Source organism: Urocampus carinirostris, chromosome 2 (assembly GCF_059441175.1).
Source record: "Urocampus carinirostris isolate Australia breed hairy pipefish chromosome 2, RoL_Ucar_1.0, whole genome shotgun sequence".
Classification (NCBI taxonomy): Eukaryota; Metazoa; Chordata; class Actinopteri; order Syngnathiformes; family Syngnathidae; genus Urocampus; species Urocampus carinirostris.
The window spans coordinates 24,388,994-24,408,160 of record NC_142350.1 but is presented as its reverse complement, the minus strand read 5'-3'; the positions used below and the strand labels follow the sequence as shown (position 1 = coordinate 24,408,160).

General features: G+C 39.2%; 2 protein-coding genes across 2 annotated transcripts; both read left to right on the top strand.

Moving 5' to 3' along the window:
• Positions 1–2,699: 2,699 nt before the first annotated feature.
• ccdc126 (coiled-coil domain containing 126) lies at positions 2,700–11,381 on the top strand. Its single transcript, XM_088329537.1, has 3 exons — positions 2,700–3,068; positions 7,591–8,051; positions 9,047–11,381. Exons 2-3 carry the CDS (start codon positions 7,814–7,816, stop codon positions 9,283–9,285), a joined length of 477 nt encoding a protein of 158 aa, XP_088185663.1. The 5' UTR covers positions 2,700–3,068; positions 7,591–7,813; the 3' UTR covers positions 9,286–11,381.
• Positions 11,382–13,631: 2,250 nt separating this feature from the next.
• Positions 13,632–17,501, top strand: LOC148371454 (transformer-2 protein homolog alpha-like). Its single transcript, XM_088327870.1, has 3 exons — positions 13,632–13,776; positions 16,582–16,764; positions 16,986–17,501. The coding sequence occupies exons 1-3, from the start codon at positions 13,741–13,743 to the stop codon at positions 17,103–17,105; spliced, it is 339 nt and encodes a 112-aa protein (XP_088183996.1). The 5' UTR covers positions 13,632–13,740; the 3' UTR covers positions 17,106–17,501.
• Positions 17,502–19,167: the final 1,666 nt, after the last annotated feature.

The window sequence follows — 19,167 nt, the reverse complement described above, 5'->3', positions numbered from 1 at the left end:
TTCTTCCTTTTTTTCGTGGTCTTCAGAGTCAGATTGCCAAAATCACGTGGCAATGGCAACAATTTCAATCATTTTTAAGCACTTCACAAAAAAAACAAGCATTTTCCTGACCTAGAAAACACAACAATAAAATTCAGCATTTTCAAGGATTTCAAGCGTCCGTACGAACCCTGATGGGTATGATAGTTCTTGTATTTCTTCCTAGTAATGTATTTTATATAGCGTTGTATTTTACTGAATTAAAGTTTTTGTACCAATGGGAGGCACTAAATTTTACTCACTGCCCCATTAGGAAATGTACAGAAAAACAACGAAACGAAAATGGCCAAAATATAATGACGATATATAAAATAGGAAATAAAATACTACTGATAAAAAATTATTGGTTTCATGTCTTGCGCGGTTGCCATGGCGCCCAGCTGGCCCCGCCCAATGACACCGGCTGACTCGCAATGACTGATTACTTCTGTGGGTACTTAAATGCGATCCTTTGAACTGTGGTTTGCCGGATCGTTTGTTATACTTGTGGAACATTGTTGCACTTCGGTGTGGCATTCTGTGAGATTCCTGCAAGTTCTGCTTGATTCTGAGAAATGCCTTGATTGTAATTTTGCCTGCGTTTGGGCCTGCTTGTTTTTTTTGGTCTGGTCCGTATGTTTTTTGGACAACTTTGCTTTCTCCAATAAATTGTGTGAGTTAGTCTACGCAAATGAGTTCTTACTTCCTGCTTCCTGCTACGCTACGTGACAATTGGGTTCTTTTGGTGTGCCAAATTTGACCCCATTGTCCCTTTGGGAGATCTTCAGCGACTTTACCATGTGTGTGTCTGCAACAAAAATACTACTATAGAAATATGGCTAAAATACTACAGAATTACTGCAAAACTAAATATCAAATTTAGTGCTTGAAAACAGGGACCTAATATATTATTTGGTCTTCATTCTATAAGAAAGAAATACTATAGAAACACTACAAAAATATTACTATGATGAAAAATTACTATTACTAAAATATTACTACAAAAATACTATAAAAATATAACTACAGTAATTTTTGAAAATACTAAAGGAATAATACGAAGATACTAATATGGAAATACTTTGAATATACTTTTTTTTAGAAATACTACAAAATACCACTGCAGTAACACTTAAATACAAAAATACATGTACATAAGGACTATAACAGAATTACTACAAATATAGTTTTACAGAACAATCAAGACAGAAATACCACAAAAATCAACAAGATTAATATTACAAAAATACTACAGTAGATATACTACAAAATACTAAAAATAAAAGGACAGTAACACTATAAAAATACTTCAGAATGCAACACAATTCTGACTGCAATAATGCTACAAAAATACTACTACAATAATACTATGATACAAAATTACTATTACAAATGTATTACTACAGGAACACTACAAAAATATGACTACAGCAATATTTGCAATAATTGAAAAAATACTACAAAGATACTAGTATAAAAATACTTCAAAAATATTTTTACAGAAATACTACAAAAATACCACTACAGTGATACTTTATTACAAAAATGCTGCAGATATACTACAAAAAAATACACTATGGGAATAGTACAAAAAAACCTTTGTAGAAATACTACAAAATACTTTAATAGAAAATACTACAGGAAGACTACAAAAATCTGACTGCATAAATACAACAAAAATACCACAAAAATGCAACTAGTAATACTACAACAATACTACAAACGAACGGCACTAGGAATGAAATGGATTGAACCGTATCAAGGCAGTGTAGTGTTTCCGGGGCATCGTTTTCATATTTTGGTTTTGTTTTACTTTTTGAAGCAAAACACATCTATCGTTGTTTATCAAATTTGAGCATATCCTGTCCTTTATTAAGGAAAGGGGAGTTTTTAAAATGTTTTCATTTTTGGTGGGTGCATACCTGTCAAGCTCCAGGGCTCCATGCCCTTACAGACTGTCCTATTTTCCCTTACAAAATACTAAAAAAATCTTACACCATATTTTTTCTTCAAACGTGTTTATTCACGTAGTTTAACATGTTATATTGTACATGTGTTTCGTTATATCAAATATATTGTTAAATAACATTTTGTTGTGAGATACTGAGTTGCTCGACATGAATGAGGTTTATCATAAAAAAAGTTCAAAAATGAAGTAGCTTGGACGTTCACTGTAGAAGGAAAAAAATACATGCAAATATAATTAAGTAGAATAATACATTTTCTTAATCAAATAATTAATTCATTTTCTGCATTGAATTATTGTTGGTAGAATACTGATTAAAGGGATAACCAAAAAAAACTTCTTTTTTTAAAAAAATTTCTCCTTTTATACTTCCTTTTCTTCTTAACTCTTTTATACAACATAATAATCCGTAATGTAATGCGTCAAAGCAAGTGAGACGTTTGAGAGCCGTATCTCTTTAATGAGTTGAGCCGAAAAAGCCGGTTCTCTAAAAAGAGACAGATTTCCTTTCACTACACAACTCGAACTCGTTTGACTTGATTGATTTGCCGTTTCGTGATAGTCGGTGTTTACCAGATGGACCCATAATTGACAAGTTAGCGTTTTTTCGTACAGATTTCCTCTTATGTCGTACACGTCTTAAATTGCATAACAAACGTACTTTGTACGGCAAAAACGTACAGGTTGACAGGTTTGTGGGTGCTTGGGTCCATGAGTTTCAACGAGAAGAACGATGTACGACTACAATTCCCATGATGCCTCGCAGTGACGCACAGCGATCCATGACGGTCAGCGTATATTTGTGCCTGAGAGGTTTCCGATAACGAGCAGCATACTGCTTTTTTGGGACCTGCAGGAAATAAGTATGAGAATAGTAGGCCGTGCAGACCGGCTAACTTGCTCATGAAGACGGCAAAGACATATTTGGTTTGTTAGTTTTGTTGTTTTGTTTTATAACCTGGCGACTTCTCTCCCAACGGATCCGTTTTTGAAATCTTTCCCTTATTCGTCCGGAGTTTGGTTCGGCTGCAGCATGCTTTTTGCACTTTCGACTTCAGCATCAAACCAATGAAAGAACAACGAGGTAAATTAGCTTAGCTCGTCGGTTTGTGTTTGTTTTCGATCGCGAGCTAACATGATGCTAACATGGATTTTTAAAGTCGCTATATGTCAACTTCCCCTTGAGTTGCAACCGTCATTATGTGCCCTTAACTTTTACAATTCTGTTCATTTGCAATTATCCTTGTCTCCAACCTTTAAAGATTTCGATATTCAGTGAACATTCACCTTGGCTATGAGACAGTTATGCTTTTATATTAGATCAGGGGTGTCAAACTCGTTTTAGCTGGGGTTGGGGGCCTTTCACATGGTAGAAAAATAATACTTTCTTGGGGACCGGACTAGTTAGGGAAAGAAAGGAAGAGGGAGAAGGGAAGAAAAGAGTCAAAGAAAGAAAACGCGAAAGAGACAAATAGAGACAAGAGAGAAATACTGTAAAGGGGTAAAGAGAGAGAAAATGAGAGAAAGATGGAGAAAAAGAATGGTGTGTTGGAGAGAAAGCAAAGAGATAGATTAGGAGAGAGAAAAGAAGAGATAAACATAAAAAGACAGAAGAGAAAAAGATGCAAAGGGGAAAAAGAGAAACTGAGAAACACAAAGAGAAAGGAGTAAAAATACACACACACAAAAAATCAGTGAAAGGAAAAAAAACAGATGTGCCTTCTAGAAGGGCATGGTGTCGCCAACTCAAAGTCGGATTGGCTAAAGACACAAGTCAAGTCATTTTTATTTGTATAGCCCTAAATCACGAAGAGTCTCAAAGGGCTTCACAGATTATTACACTATATTACACAGACTATTTTTCAGAATATCATTATACATCCCCCTGCTCTGGAGACGACGAGAAGAGTAGGTTATTCATATGCTATAGAGTAGAAGTGAGTTTTAAGCTTAGATTTAAACATTTTTACTGAGGTTGCAGATCAGATCTCAGGGGGAAGAGCATTCCACAGCACCGGTGCCCGGATGGAGAACGCTCTCGAACCAGCAGAACACTTCTTTGCTCTTGGGATCACCAGAAGACCGGCACTCTCAGAACGTAGGCTTCGGACCGGGACATAGGGGGGAATCAGATCTGAAAGATAAGAGGGAGCAAGTCCATGTATGATTTTGTATGATACTAAGAGAACCTTGAAATCACATCTAAGGCTAACTGGGAGCCAATACAGGAAAGCCAAAATTGGGGTGATGTGATCGGACTTTTTTGTCCTAGTTAAAAGCCTCGCTGCGGCATTTTCAGTTTTATCAATCCTGATGTTATGCCTCAGAACTGGCAGAATTAACCGTGAAGGCCTCCAAGTAGATTTCTGACCCTGGCACAAGAAATGGCTTGAATATGATTGCTTAGATATGAAATGAAAGTACATATCTGGAAGCAGCACAACCTGGTGGAAGGCAGTGAAAGGAACCTTACATACAATGTGCAATTATTTAAGACGCATTTATGGGAAAAATGTAATCAACATCACATGATTCAGATCTTTCAGGCCAGCAAAAAAGGAGTTACAGGCCTTGACAGCCCGTCACTGCCAGATTCTAGCGTAGAAATGACAGAATTCTAGCCTCGAAATAGACAAAAATACATCTTACATTCAAGCCTACAATGAAACAAAAATATTTTTTTTACCTAATTAAAATATTTTGTGATACTGCAGACTTGATAACTATGGACCTGTCAAATGGACATAACACTATAGAGTAAGGGTCTCCAACGTGGTGCCCGCGCTCACCACAGTGCTCCCCAAGGACATCTAAGGGGCCTGGGGACATGTTAAAAAAAACTCCAGTGCTGGTTGTGATTTTCTAGTAAAAAAATGACTAACTTAGGGTTGCAAAAACTAATTGATAAAATGATTGACATTGATGGTTAAAAGCGCTGGCAATTCATTAGATCGTCGATTTGTTGTCTCACGTGATTTACGACCCACCAAATACGTTAAATCAATTCAAATAACAGTGCACATTATCCCATTGTGAGGCTGGGAGTTAGAGTACCGCTTTGGTCCTGCAGAGAGCGCCAAGACCCTTTTTATAAAAAAGTCGTCTCACTTTTTTTAAAATCCCAAATATTGAACGCTGCACCATTACGAACCAAATTGGCATGGAAGTTTGACTGTTTCATCGTGAAACAAAGTTAACAAGTTTCAAGGGAACAGACCAAAGTACAAAGAAAAAAAAACAGAAAATAGAGCCTTAAGAAAATATATGTAACCTTATTTTAGAATCTTAATATTTTAATTCAGGTTTCTGGTGTTTTTCACCTTTAATGTGTTTGTACAAAACTGTAAAGTTTATCCTTTTTCTATCACCCTTTTTTTTCTTTTGCTATTATTTTTATTTGGTTTTGTTTTTCTCCTTTTTTGTTTTGTTTTTATTCCTTTCCCCCTTTTGAAGTCATTCCGTGCATCATTTTACATAGTAATTGGTATTGTAGGGATTGAAGCAACCAAAACAACCTCAAGGGCTCTTTTTTAGTGAGCCTAGACGAAAAAAACGGCTCTCTAAAAAGAGTCGGAATCCCCATCTCTACAAGTAAACAACGGACGAAGACGTCACCGCTTGCGCAGAAAATTTCAAATTCTTTGACATACGACAATTTCGTTTTAACGCATCGGAAAAAGTGACTCTCCCTGGTAACTAATTACATTCACTCTAGAGTAATTCAGTTAGTAACTGTTACTTTTTGGAAGAAGTAGTGGGCAACTAGAACGATTGATTTTGTTTTTTAAATAGCTTGTTGTTTGGAGACCCCTGCTATACAGAGATCTGCACAAGAACTTTGTGTGTAGCAAGGTTCAAATAACTAGCATACCATCGTTTTTGTGGTGTGAGCGTCTCGGTATGTGGACATTGTCGTTTTTTTCCCCTTAGTAATAAATGAGGGAGTCCCATTGCCAGTGTTTTGCAGGCGTCTTCATGCCAGGTCTCTGGATCTTAGCGCTTACCTGCCTGACCAGTTTTGACTCTGATGTGTTGCACAAGTGCATGTTTTGCAGACATGGGCAGTTTCCATCTTCCAGGGTCATGTGTTTGATTGAATAAGCCGGGAGAGGAAGCTAAGGCGTTTCGTTTGCCATCAAATACGGCTCCCCTTATCATTGTGACTCAGGCATGTAAAACACACATTTGTTTGTGTCGCTCATAGTGTGTTAGCGCATGAGCAGAAAGCTTGGTTAATCCACTTGGCGAAATAGATTTTGTTACCTGGTTTTTCATAATTGATTCTCTCATTCAGCAGCTCCCGTCATCGCCTAATAGCAGGTGTCAGTGGCAACCCTGATTCAATGTGCAGATCGTGGACACGTTGACGACTATATAAAAAAACGGAAAAACGATCGCCCGAGTGTCCATTGGCTGACCTTAGTGACGGTGGGATTAGAAGATGAAAGCCTAAATGGGTCTTCTGCCTGCCATTGTGAATCTTATCGGGATGAGCCCAGTAGGTTCAGTTTCAACTCAACTAGTAATTTGAGTTTCTGGGATGAAATTGCAATATGTGTTGAAGTGGATGTAGGGCGAATTTCTTTAGATGACACTTATTTGGTTTAGAATCTAAATCGGTTGTTACATACTCGACCCCACCGGGAATAGTCCCCGTAACACATCCATGCATCCATTATCAGCACCGCTTGTCGTCAGTCGGGTCGCGGGGGCGCTAGAGCCCATCCCAGCTATCTTCGGGCAGTGGGCAGGGGACACCCTGAACTGGATGTCAGCCAGTCGCAGGGAACACAAAGACATACAACACACTCGCTCATTCACACTTAGGGAAAATTTGGACCGGCCAATTAACCTGCCCGAAAGAAACCCACGCAAGCACAGGAAGAAGATGCAAACTCCACACGAGAAGCTTTGATCCCGCGCGAACAACTCGCCTACCGTGCCGCCCCCAAAATACAGTGTAATTTTATTCTAAAGGAAGCAATAGTCCAAACACATTGTGTTTTAGCTTTAAATGATCAAATTTGGCAGTTGATTGATAAAGAGTGATCAATCCAAAGAAAATAAAAAAAAGAAACAACCAAAGACGACATAGATTCATGTGCAAGGCAAGAAAATCAAATTTTGAAAATGAAAGCAAAGGACAATGTTGCTAAGAGAACTGGCATTGAAAGTACTGAATCAATAAGCCCGATTACAAGGGAATCAACTCATTTCAATGATCAGGAATTACTCCATTGCATGTTAAAATTCTATTATTTATGCATAGCACCAAACGGTTTGAAATCTTTTTTTTAACAAACAAACCCTTTAAAAAAAACAAGATCTCTCCAAACCTCTTGGTTGGATTGCATCAGGCTTCCTTGCCGAAGGGTTAAGGCCCTGGGCTTCTGCCCTCTTTGTCCCCGTTGTCCAAGGGCCACGGTTCTTGAAGAAAGAGTGTCTCACCAAAGAACAAAGGTTGTTTGATGAGCTTCCTTAAAAAGGATTATTTACACTCAAAACGGGGTCTTTTGGTGAGACACCTTGACTGCAAGCTGTAGTTAAAATTGTGTCATATTTATATATATATATTGGAAAGAATCCTCATTTAAAATTTTGCACAGGAGGCCGGCAACGTTTGGGGTCCGCCGTGGAGGACAATGAGAAACTGAAGGTGTCCTCAACGTGAAGAAGTCCCGAGTAGAGCATTTCTCCAGCAAAACCGCACGAAAAATGCGGCATCGTCGCCAGCCGTTTTGAGGCCATTCGCAGAAGCTGCTTTTCAAGTCTTTCCGGTTCCCAGGACCCTCTCCTCGGACAAGTTTCCAGGACCTGACCTCAGGGACCATGCTGGGCACCCTCCTGAGACGCAACATGTCTCAGAAGTTGAGCGTCCTGCTCCTGCTTTTCGGTTTAGCTTGGGGCCTCTTGCTGCTAGCTTACACGTTGCAGCAGCCTCGCCACCAGTCCAGCGCCCAACTACGCCAGCAAATCCTGGAGCTCAGCCGGCGATACGTCAAAGTTCTGACCGAGGAGAGCCGCAAAGCGCCCGGGGGGCCCCGCGGGACCACCATGACGGGTTATGGTGAGTTCAAACGCAAAATAGCGGGGTTCGGGCGGGTGCTTGAAATCTTTGACAATGCCTCTTGTCTTTTCAAGGATTGAAGAGTGAGTGGGTTTCGGGTGAAGTCTTCATAAATGATTGAAATTGTTGCCATGATTTTTTTTTCCCCTCACTCACTCTTTCTCTTATTTTCCCATTTTCTCTCTCTCTCTCCTTTTGTGTCTTTTTTTCTTAATCCCTTTGTCCCTTCCCATCTTTGTCTTTGCCTTTTATCCTATTTTTCATTATCCCTTTATTTTTTGATTTCCCCCCCTTTTTCTTCCCTCTTTTTTCTCTCCAATCTTACTCTGTGTTTCCCTTTATTATCTTTCCCCCTCATTATTCCCCTCTCTCTGTTTCTCTTTCTCTTCCCGTCTTGCTTTTTCCCTCTCTGGCTTTTTCTTCAACGCTATTTTTTCTCTTCCTTTTCCTTTCTTTTTCTGTAACTTTTTTCCGCTGTCTCTTTATTTTTTTCCTTTTTTTATCTTTGAATCTTTCTCTCATCCTCTTTTTCTTCATCTCATTATTTTTTCTCTTTCTCTCCTTCCCTTTGTCTTTAGATCTATCTTTTATTTCCTTGCTTTTCTCTCTCAGTCTTTCTCAGAAAGTTTCTTATTTTTTGCTGTTTCCTTTTCTTTCTATTATTCTCTTTCTCCTACATTCTCTCACTTTTTTTATTGCCCCCTGTCTCTCTGTTACTTTTTATCTCTCTTGCTCTCTCTCTCTCTGCCTCTTGCTTTCTCTCTCTATCCCTATATCTCTCTCTCTAATCAATAAACTAGAACTGCCCCTGTGAGAATGAATTTTTTTTGCCATGTGGGCCCTGAGCCAAAAATGAGTTTGACATCCCTGCATCAGACAACGCAATGCCATCTAGTGGCTAAATATAACACAACGTACCTTTTGAAAAAGTGCTTGAACTTGGCGTTGAAAAGGGTGCAGGAACCAGGACTGACTTGTGGATAATGTCTCCGCAGCCGATCTGAAAAGGACAATAGCGGTGCTGCTGGACGATATCCTGGAGCGACTCGTCAAACTGGAGAGCAAAATGGAGCCGGCAACCAATATGTCCGTGACCAACACTTCCCATGGAATAGTCATGGCATCCGCTTCCACGCTTTCGCAAAGATCCCCTAAACGGGAAAGAGCGCCCACTCATCACGGGACGTCTCGCCTTAACCCGCAATCACCCATCAGGCCTCAGCAACATCTCTGAACTTTGTTTCGATACGATATTCTTATTAGCACATCCGACTTTTCGACTTCACTGCACAGACTGATTTGCTTGAAAAGCCAGCTTGGAAGGAAGGAAGCCCTTTTCGCCTTGTTTTGCTATTGTATTTCTTTGAATTGAGTGCATTTTTATATGTTAGCATATCTGCGCTGTGTGAAAATGACCGTATTTCCTGGACTATAGACCCTTGAATTTTTGGGGGAAACATTGTGACTGTTGGCATAAACACTCCGTGTCTCGCAGCGTGTTCAACTTCTGGGATTAAGATAAAAAGCTGAAGGAGCGGTTCAGTTGAGTACTTTAATTACAAAGTTGCAAAAAACATAAAATCGAATATACTCTAGAACAGTTCATCCGGAGAGCGTTTTTCCACAAAAATCATCAATCAATGGCTCACCCCTGTCTTATTTGAAAAAGGCGTGCATTTGACAAAATAGGAAATGAAACTGTCATTTTCCAGGGAGAGACTTCTTCTGGACCTGTAAATACTTTATTCAAATATGTGGATAAGAATAAGGTATATTTAAAACCACTAAATTGATTATCAAAGTAATATGCTGATTGAATAATACAACTAATTTCTGAAAACTCATGCGACAATGACAACGTACTCAGTGACACATTTTAATAATCTAATTTATCCGGTGGGCTGGAGGCAAAAACTAAGACGAAATAATATGTCAGCAGGCGTACGTGTTAAAAGTTTAGTTTTGTATCATCAAAATGGATGGCAAAGACGTTACCGTTTAATAAACTACGTCACTTGTGATGTCGCAGTCAAAGCTGGAGGCAAAACAGACGACCTCTTTCTGACCTTTCTCTCTTCTTCTCTTTCTCCCTTTCTATATCTCTTTTTTTTCTCTATTTCTTTTTCCACTCTCCCTTTGTTTTTTTTCTCTTTCACTCTCTAACTTTCTCTTTTTTTCTCTTTCTATCAGTATTTTTTCTCTGGCTCTCATTTTGTCTCCTTTTCATTCTCCTCTTTTGTTCTCTCTCTCATTCTCTTTTGCACTCAATCTCTTACTCTTTTTCTCACTCACTCAGTTTCTCTTTCTTTTATATTCTTTCTTATTTTTGTCATTATTTATTTCCCTTGTTCTTTTTCTCTCTCTCTTCTTTCTTTAATATGCTAGTCTGGACCTTGTGAGAATTTTTTTTTTACCATGTGGCCCCTAAGCGCAAACGAGTTTGACTTCCCTGGTCTAGTGGATAGGATCTGGCACGCTCCTTGTTGCGGTCCAGGTTAAGTTCCTGGTCCATCCAATTTATGCAATTGTGGTCAGCCACATATTTGAACCAATCAATCAATGCACAATTGTGGCACTTATTAATAGTGCAACCCTGGCCCTTACAGTAGTATGCGCCTTCTAGTCCAGTGCGCCTAATATATTAAAAAATAGACTCATTTTTGGGCATGTGCTTAATCTGTTGCACCTTATAGTGTGGAAGATACAGTAGTATGGAATAGTTTCAGAACTGTACTACAATCCGCTACCACAGTATTCTGCTACATTAATATATGATGTCAACCTGCTGAAGTAAAAAGAATACTCGAGTTATGAATTGCTGTATTTGTATTGCTGTGTTTCTGGGCTATTCCCGTTCAATAATACATGAAGTTAGAGCAGCTTTAGTTGACAGTTAGTGATACATAGAAGTAATCCAAAGAATGGTCAGCCTCAGTATAATTGTGGTTAATTTGATTTAACACTGTTCAACAAGAAAAAGGACCCTGCACTGTCCCCTTTACTTCATTGCCTTATTTTGTTCCCAATGTTTATAAGAATGAATGTACTGCAATCTGCTAAAACAAATTCAGGGTTCTTCTTGCACTGTGACTGTATACATTTTACTAGACATTAGGGGCTAATCCACTTTCCTGTTGAATTTGATGTGGGCAGTGATTGTTACATGCTGGATCATTGAAACTGCTTGCTGAAATATTTTGTGCAGTATGCAAAAGCTATTCGTCAAAGATACCAGACTTCAAATCGGAATGTCTCATTTATTCTGCTAAAAAAAATCAGTTTGAAATGTACCTTAAATCCGTCCTATTGAATAAACTGGTTCAAGTACGACTGGTGCCAAAAATTGTCTGTATTTATTATTAGCCCTTAACTCATTCACTGCCGTAACATATAAGTACGTTTATTTTTGTTTTGTTTTAAAAAAAAATAATAATATTAAGGGTTTGGCACGGCCTATCAGTAAGCATCTGGGAATTATCTCTGTATGAAAAATCTCCATTAGATGGCAGGAGTGGTTATAATGAATTTTTTGTCCACACATCTAAAAAGCCTCCACTTCCTAGTTTTTTTCCTGCACCCAGCGATTGAGAATGTGTAGGCAGCCGCAGAGAAGGCTTAGTGAAGTAGTGTAGTGAGTAAACCAATACAGAGACCCCTTGCTGCTTCGCGCCTCAGTTATTGCTGGTTCACTCCTTTGTGGATTTTGGATAGAATTATTTTTATTGTAACTTATATAGCTGCATCGTTCATTTTGTTCAGACAGAGCACACAGCTATCATGAGAGGGAAGTTATATGTGTGTGTGTATATTGGGTGGGCAGGACTGTCAAACAGCTGGCATGGCCATGCAGTTAACGTCTCTGAATCCAAACAAACTGAGAAGCCCCGCTTGAAACGGACGATCTGGAGCTATATCTCGTGGGAAACCGCTACATTTGGGAATTTCTTATTTTAATCATCGTGGAGACTTGGCTCTATTCGAGGACACCTGAAGCTGGCGTGCAGCTAGCTAGCATCTCTCTAAATTGCTTTCAACATGACAATAAAATCATCCATTCCAACTGCATTTATGTGTATTGTTTTTTTTTGTAGATCTATAGTTGTTATTTTGTTAGTCGTTTACTGTGTCGGTAACAAAGTCATCTCGAGGTAAGTTTTTTTCTTTAATGAAGGTACAACGCTATTTTGCGGATTTTTACTTTTTACGAGTGGTTCTGGTCCCCATTAACTGAGACCGAGAGACATGTTTTTTTTTCTTTCTAAAAGGTCCCTTCGTCATCGTCGGGGTAGAGAGGGAGGATGTTTCGTGTTGTTATCGTTAATGCATAAGTTGAGTGTTCTTGCGACAAAATGTTATTTTGCAAAGTGCCCTTGTGTTTATGGAAAGCATTGCTTCGATATTAGAGCTATCACAAATGCAAAAAAATGGAAACAAGTATTTTCAAGAAGCTGAGCAATGTTCAACTGTTGTTTACTACACAATTATAAAAGCAAGAAAAATACTTTTATTTCTAACAAAATATGAGGGTTGAAGCTTTATTTTGATATGTTCCATGCCTGTATAGCTAGAGGACCAAATCTTCTGAAGGCTCTTAACATTTTTGAGAAATGTCAGGCATTCATTCATTCACTATTTTATTCATTCATTCAAGCCTATTTACAACTAAGACAGTTTAAACATCTTCTTTGTTCCTTTATCTTTGTTTCCTTATCCTCACTGTAAAATGTGGTACTGGAGTCGTCCAATTTCGTTGTCACAATATATCCCATGTTGTAACAATGACAATAAAGGCATATTCTATTCTATTCTTCTATTCTATTCAGGCAGTTACATTCTTTGTGTACGTAACGGGACACAGGTGGATGGTCTAGCTCCAGCTGGTGTTACACATTTGGGTTTTCTTTAGTTGTTGTTGTTGTTTTTCCTGATCTGCAAAAAAAAATGGTAAATGTCAGTCTCACACGACACCATTTACTTGTTGACATTATGAGTGATTTATTGAACAAGTCTCATTAAATCACGTGAGGTCCTGCGAGACTTGGCCCAAGCACCCTTCTCTGACCTGTGAGACTATGTTATCTAGTGGCGATCTACTGGTACTTCACTTTTTCTGCTTTACAAAACAACATAAAAATCCCAAAATATAACACTTTAACTAGTCAGCAACCCTTGTTGCGCCACATGTACATACAACCGAATATAACTATAATCACAACCATAATGTCTGAAAAGGAGTTGGACAAAGAAAACGTATTAAATCCCACCCTTTTTCTCATACAGTGCAGTATATACAAAAGACAGTAAAATAAATTATCTACCTTTTTTGTTTACGTAATATCCAAAGCAGGTGCAAAACAAGTTGCACAGCATCGAAAAAGTTCAAGTCTTTAGTACATGACGATTTAAAGACCATATGTTTAGACATTTTGTGAAAAGGACATATTCCTAGGTCTTTATATGGCACGACGAAAGTTACAATGAACGAATGAACGAGGACAATCTTTTGGTTTTATATGCAGGGGGCGTCGTAAACGGACGTGACGTAAATCTTACTCCACCCTCATAGCTCCGCCTCTTCTCGCCATTTACCGCCTCAGAAATCGGTCAAACCAAAATAAGTTAATGTTAAAACGATAATTTGGTCTTTTTTTGTCCTCTAAACCTGTTCTTGAAAATAAATGACCTTGAAATGAGTGACACGGACGAGGGAGATAACAAAAGAAGGGTAAGGGACAAAATTTGCCTCTTCACTAATATCAGGACGTCAACAAAAACGGAATGTTCTCCACTTTAAGCCTAAAATGAACTTACTAAAGTAAGCAAATTTAAGACTTGATCATTTGTGAGTCGCTATACCGAAATTATATGTAACTGAGAAAAAAAACTAGAAAATCATTGAGGGAAACACAATTTCTTTTTACATTTTCATTATTTTGAAAAAAACTTTACCCGAGTTCCATAAAAAACTGCGATTAAAGTTCAATCTTTTCGATTTTAAAAAACAAAATGAAAGTCATTTCGATATCATTTAAATAAACATGTGCTGAATCAGTCCGGTCGAAATATTGTGTACAAATTCATCTCATCTCATCAGCTACACCGCTTATCCTCGTTAGGGTCGCGGGGGGGGGGGGGGGGGGGGGGCTGGAGCCCAGCCATCTCCGGCCAGTGGGCAGGGGACACCCGGAACTGGTTGCCAGCCAATCGCAGGGCACACAGGGACAGACAACTCATTCGCTCATTCACACCTAGGGCCAATTCACCTGAAATGCATGTTTTTGGAATGTGGGAGGAAACCGGAGTGCCCGGAGGAAACCCACGCAAGCACGGGGAGAACATACAAACTCCGCACAGGAAGTCTGGAGCTGGATTTGAACCCACGACAGGTTCCCATGACATGAACTGTATACAAATTCATTTGTTAAAATCAAAACATAAAATTGTACTACCGCATACCTGTCAACCTGTACGTTTTTGCCGTACAAAGTACGTTTTTTATGCATTTTAAGACGAGCACGACGTACAAAGAAATCTGTACGAAAAACGCAAATGGGTACCATCCGGTATACACTGACTATCACGAAACGGCAAATCAATCAAGTCAAAGGAGTTCGCCGCGGAAGCCTCTATTTCGGTATCGTTTTTTCCGTTGCAAATGAAGCGAGCGGTTTGATGCTGCTGTGTGCATGCGTCTGCCGCCTGGGGATTTCCCATCATGCATCATTCCGAAAAAAAAAATGGTGTAAGATTATTTTGTATTTTGTACGGGAAAATACGACAGTTTGTACGGGCATGGAGCTGTGGAGGTTGACTGGTATGCTACCGCTTTAACTATAGAAACATTTACATTACATCACACCCCAAAAAAAACAAATAGAATATTAAAGGTGATTTCTACTAGTTTTGAGTGAGAGAAAAAAAGGGAATGAAAGGCCATCATTCAAATGGTCATATCTTGCAAATAGTTCATCATGAAGCTTTGACTATGGTATCATTTTAAAGCTCATTTACTTTCCATTGATCCAAATATGATATTTGCCTTTGTGTGACTCATTTCGGTAGATTGGGTCACATATAATAAACACTGTGTGCCCTGCAACTGGCTGCCAATCAGTTCAGGGTGTCCCCTTCCCACAGCCCGAAGATAGCTGGGATGGGCTCCAGCACCCCCGCAACCCTACTGAGGATAAGCAGTGCAGATAAATGATGGATGGATCGTAACAAACCTAACAAAATAAGAACTTTATTATGTACAACCCGAAAGCAATATTATCAAGGAACAAAGACAATAGACTGGAATAGATGAGCTTGTATTCAGCTTCCTTGTTTTTTCTTTCACCCCAAATGACAAAACAACCTATTGATTATGAGACAGATGATGGAATGCTTTCTATAGGGAAATGCTGATTATCACATAGACAACTACTATTAAAAATATATTTTTTTCTCTCCATTTTACTACAAGTTCCATGAAAATAAAGCAGCTCACAGTTATGACAGTCTTGGTGATAGGGTCCACACACCTCTGTGTATATATTGATAGTGCATGAATAAATATGACTCCTTGCTGAGAAATGAATTTGTTTTTTAAGATCTTGTGTTACATGCATGAAGTCATCATGACTCATTAATGTCAGGCAACTATGTACGTACACAACTATAGACTTTGTTTCATTCCGTTTCTACTACACTATAGCCTCCTTTTATTTATTTTTCTGTCCATGTAAGATCAATTCTCATTTTTTTGTGTGTCCGAGCCTGGCTATTGCCATATCTGAATAGTGTTCAAAATAGTTCATACTGGGCAGCACGGCGGGGCAGTGGTTAGCACGTGTGCCGCACAGTTCTGAGGTCATGGAATCAAACCTCCTGTGTGGAGTTTGCATGTTCTCCCCGTGCTTGCGTGGGTTTCCTCCCACATTCCAAAAACATGCATGTCAGGTTAATTGGCCTGTCCAAACTGTCCCTAGGTGTGAATGGGCGAGTGTGTTGTCTATCTCTGTGTGCCCTGCGACTGGCTGGCAACCAGTTCAGGGTGTCCCCTGCCCACTGCCCGAAGATAGCTGGGATGGGCTCCAGCACCCCAGGACACCCTACTGAGGATAAGCGGTGCAGATATCGGATGGATGGGTAGTGCATTCTTTAATATTGTTACTTTTTGTCGTTTAGAAGCTAATAAGTCTCTCAGACCAATCTAAAAATAACAACTTTTTGTGTATTGTCTAATATAACTGCTGCAGTATCTACATGTTTACATGGAGTGTAGGTTTTTATAGAAAATGTGTATTTCCTTTAAATCACCTGGAATTGATAGCAATTGTCTATTGTTGGGATTTCAGGTAAAGGTTTTTGATTAAGTAACAGGGGGAAATGCATGTCACAGTATCCTTGCATCCTCGCTAGTGTGGTTGTTTCAGGAGTATGGCATTGTTTTTTCACACTATTCTTGCACGAGTGGCAAAAAAATTAATTTTGGACTTATTGAACAGGATAATCTCTCTAGGTATGATTCTGTTGTTGACTGTTCTAGGATAACCCTGATCCCAGCAAATGTTTGGGAGTGTTTGGTCTGAGCTTGGACACGACAGCGGAATACTTGAGGGAAGTGTTCTCACAATACGGTCCTGTGTCTTCAGCCGATGTGGTTTTCCACAAGTACCGTTCACGGGGCTATGGATTTGTGTATTTTGAGAGGCTTGAGGATTCCATAAAGGTATATTACTTTTTTATTGTCACTAGAAATGAAAAGAAAAAAAAGTTTATTTTGGAGTGTGGGTCAATATTAAGCTCGGTAGTATCGACCCTGGTGTGATTACTTAAAAGCGCCGCTAGATGTCAGTCTTGTTACAGACCATTTCGTCCTCAATCCTCTCGGTTCTGAGTGCATGAGAGTGAGCAGACGCTGATTCTTGACTTTTACCTTTTGCTTCTTAGGCAATGCAAAGAGCCAAAGGTTTAAAGATCGACGGGAGAGCAATTCGGACAGATTACTCCATCACCCGCCGTGCACATACCCCCACGCCTGGAGTCTACAAGGGGAAACTGATGGTGTAAGAAGCAGACCAATTTTATACACAAGGAGGAGAGAAGTCAGTTATTAGTGTCATCATACCCTTCCTGTTCACATGTTGTGCCCCCCCCCCCCAATCAATAGAGGAGATAATGATGGCGGCAGTCGGCGTAGGAACAGAAGAGGCTCATATTCCCACAAAGACTATGAGCGAAACTATGAACGAGGCTATGACCGCAGCTATGGCAGTAGTCACGGTCGAAACTATAGATGCTATGATCGGTACTATGATCGAAATTATTGTCAAAGATTTGAGCAGGACTATGATCGTAACTACCATCGTTACTACGATCAAAGCTACGACAGAGGCTTTGATCGACACATCAGATACATTGACTATGACAATAAGTACAGGTGAAAGTCCAGTCATTAAATGAAATGATCTGCATTTCTATAGCGCTTTTCAAGTCAATGACTTCCCAAAGCGCTTTACATTGTGCTTCACATTTCCCAATAGCGGCCGTGATCTGTGCAGCCATGTAAGGCACTAACCTGCTTATTGCGGGTATTGGGGGTTCAGTGTCTTACCGAAGGACACTTCGACATGTAACACGGACAAGCCGGGATTCAAGTGGGATCCCTTAATCCTAAAACGATCGCTCTACCTCCTGAGCTACTGCCGCCCCCACTACAACTTTGCTGTGGTCCATTTTAACTATTCATGTCATTGATGCAATTGCAGAAAATCTTTATCAGCAGATTATAGTAAATACAGAAGTTTTTCCTGGTCTTGTTCCTACAAAGGAAGTAAGTATGAACTTGACAAATTTCAAGTTTATCTTCAATAAGACTTTGGAAGTAGTCATTGGGGCAGGGGTCAGGAACCTTTCTTACCCAAAGAGCCATAAAAGCAAAAATATCTTCACAATATTTTTGAGTCAGCCACACCAATATTTTAAGACAAAATTTAACGAACATGCTAAGTCTCCTTTCCAGACCAAAATTCCTTTTTGTTCTTAATGACAAGATGCAGGCATAGTTCTTTTGTAAAAAATGTCATAAAATAAAGGTATTGTCCTATTTACCTTCGGCGCAGACAGAACTGAGCAAGAGAGAGAAGGTAGTGTCTTGTGTTGTGTGTACACAGATCAGCCCATTCCTACCACTTACCCAATCAAATCGCTCTAGGTGCTTTTCATCACAAGGTATCGCAACAGTGATAATACATAGTTTAATAGGCTTCCATTAAAATAATTTCTTGGCGACTTACTGTCATAACTGGGTATGTTGGTGTGACATGTAAACTGTAGTTAAGAATGTGCCCTATATATAACGGACTGAACCTTGCGTAACTGTAGTGTTGCCTCGACTAAACATGTACCAAAACCTGGGTTTTTTTTGGTTTTTTGGTTTGAACAAATTTATTGACACTAAAAACAGAAAACAAACATGACAATCTCAACAGCAATTAAGCACATTCACAATATTATATTCCAATATTACGTTTTTAACAGCAAACACAAAGTGAGGTTTGAACAAACCTTCTCGAAAATCAAACATATTCACAATTTCATTATACAACATCTTTGTTAGTGTCAATAGATCCGTCCAGGCCAAAGTCGATTGTCTTCAGAACAACGGAGAGAAATGTAATCCATTAATATATTATCTCCAGGCCATATGTACTCATGAAGAGCCATATATGGCTCGCGAGCCATTGGTTCCCGACACCTGTATTAGGGTTTGAAGGGATATTTTGTATGTATTCCACGCATGTGTCGATGTGGGTTTTGTTTTTGCAGGACGCTACTAAGGTCCTGCAGATGATGAGCGAGCATGGCAAAATTCCCAGCAGGCATTGCGTAAAAAGCAATCGTGTTTTCATTTGCTGAATGAGTTTTAATCTATTCTTGAATTCGTTTCACATTGGGTGTGAACAGCATTTTAACCATTTGATCTGTTTTAGACCGTAATACCCTGAGAATGCCCGATCTCAGGAGGGTCAGGCCTGGTTAGTACCAGGATGCAGAGATTGTTAGGAGTGCCTGAAATCCATGAAAATGCGTGCATTTTAAAGTTGGGTTTTCAAAGTTTGAAAAGTGCTTG

Coding starts and splice junctions, on each gene's coding strand:
- ccdc126 (XM_088329537.1), top strand. CDS start 7,814: ATGCTGGGCACCCTCCTGAGACGCAACATGTCTCAGAAGTTGAGCGTC. Junction 8,052..9,046: donor GACCACCATGACGGGTTATG/GTGAGTTCAAAC, acceptor ATGTCTCCGCAG/CCGATCTGAAAAGGACAATA.
- LOC148371454 (XM_088327870.1), top strand. CDS start 13,741: ATGAGTGACACGGACGAGGGAGATAACAAAAGAAGG. Junction 13,777..16,581: donor AGGGAGATAACAAAAGAAGG/GTAAGGGACAAA, acceptor TGACTGTTCTAG/GATAACCCTGATCCCAGCAA. Junction 16,765..16,985: donor GGCTTGAGGATTCCATAAAG/GTATATTACTTT, acceptor TTTGCTTCTTAG/GCAATGCAAAGAGCCAAAGG.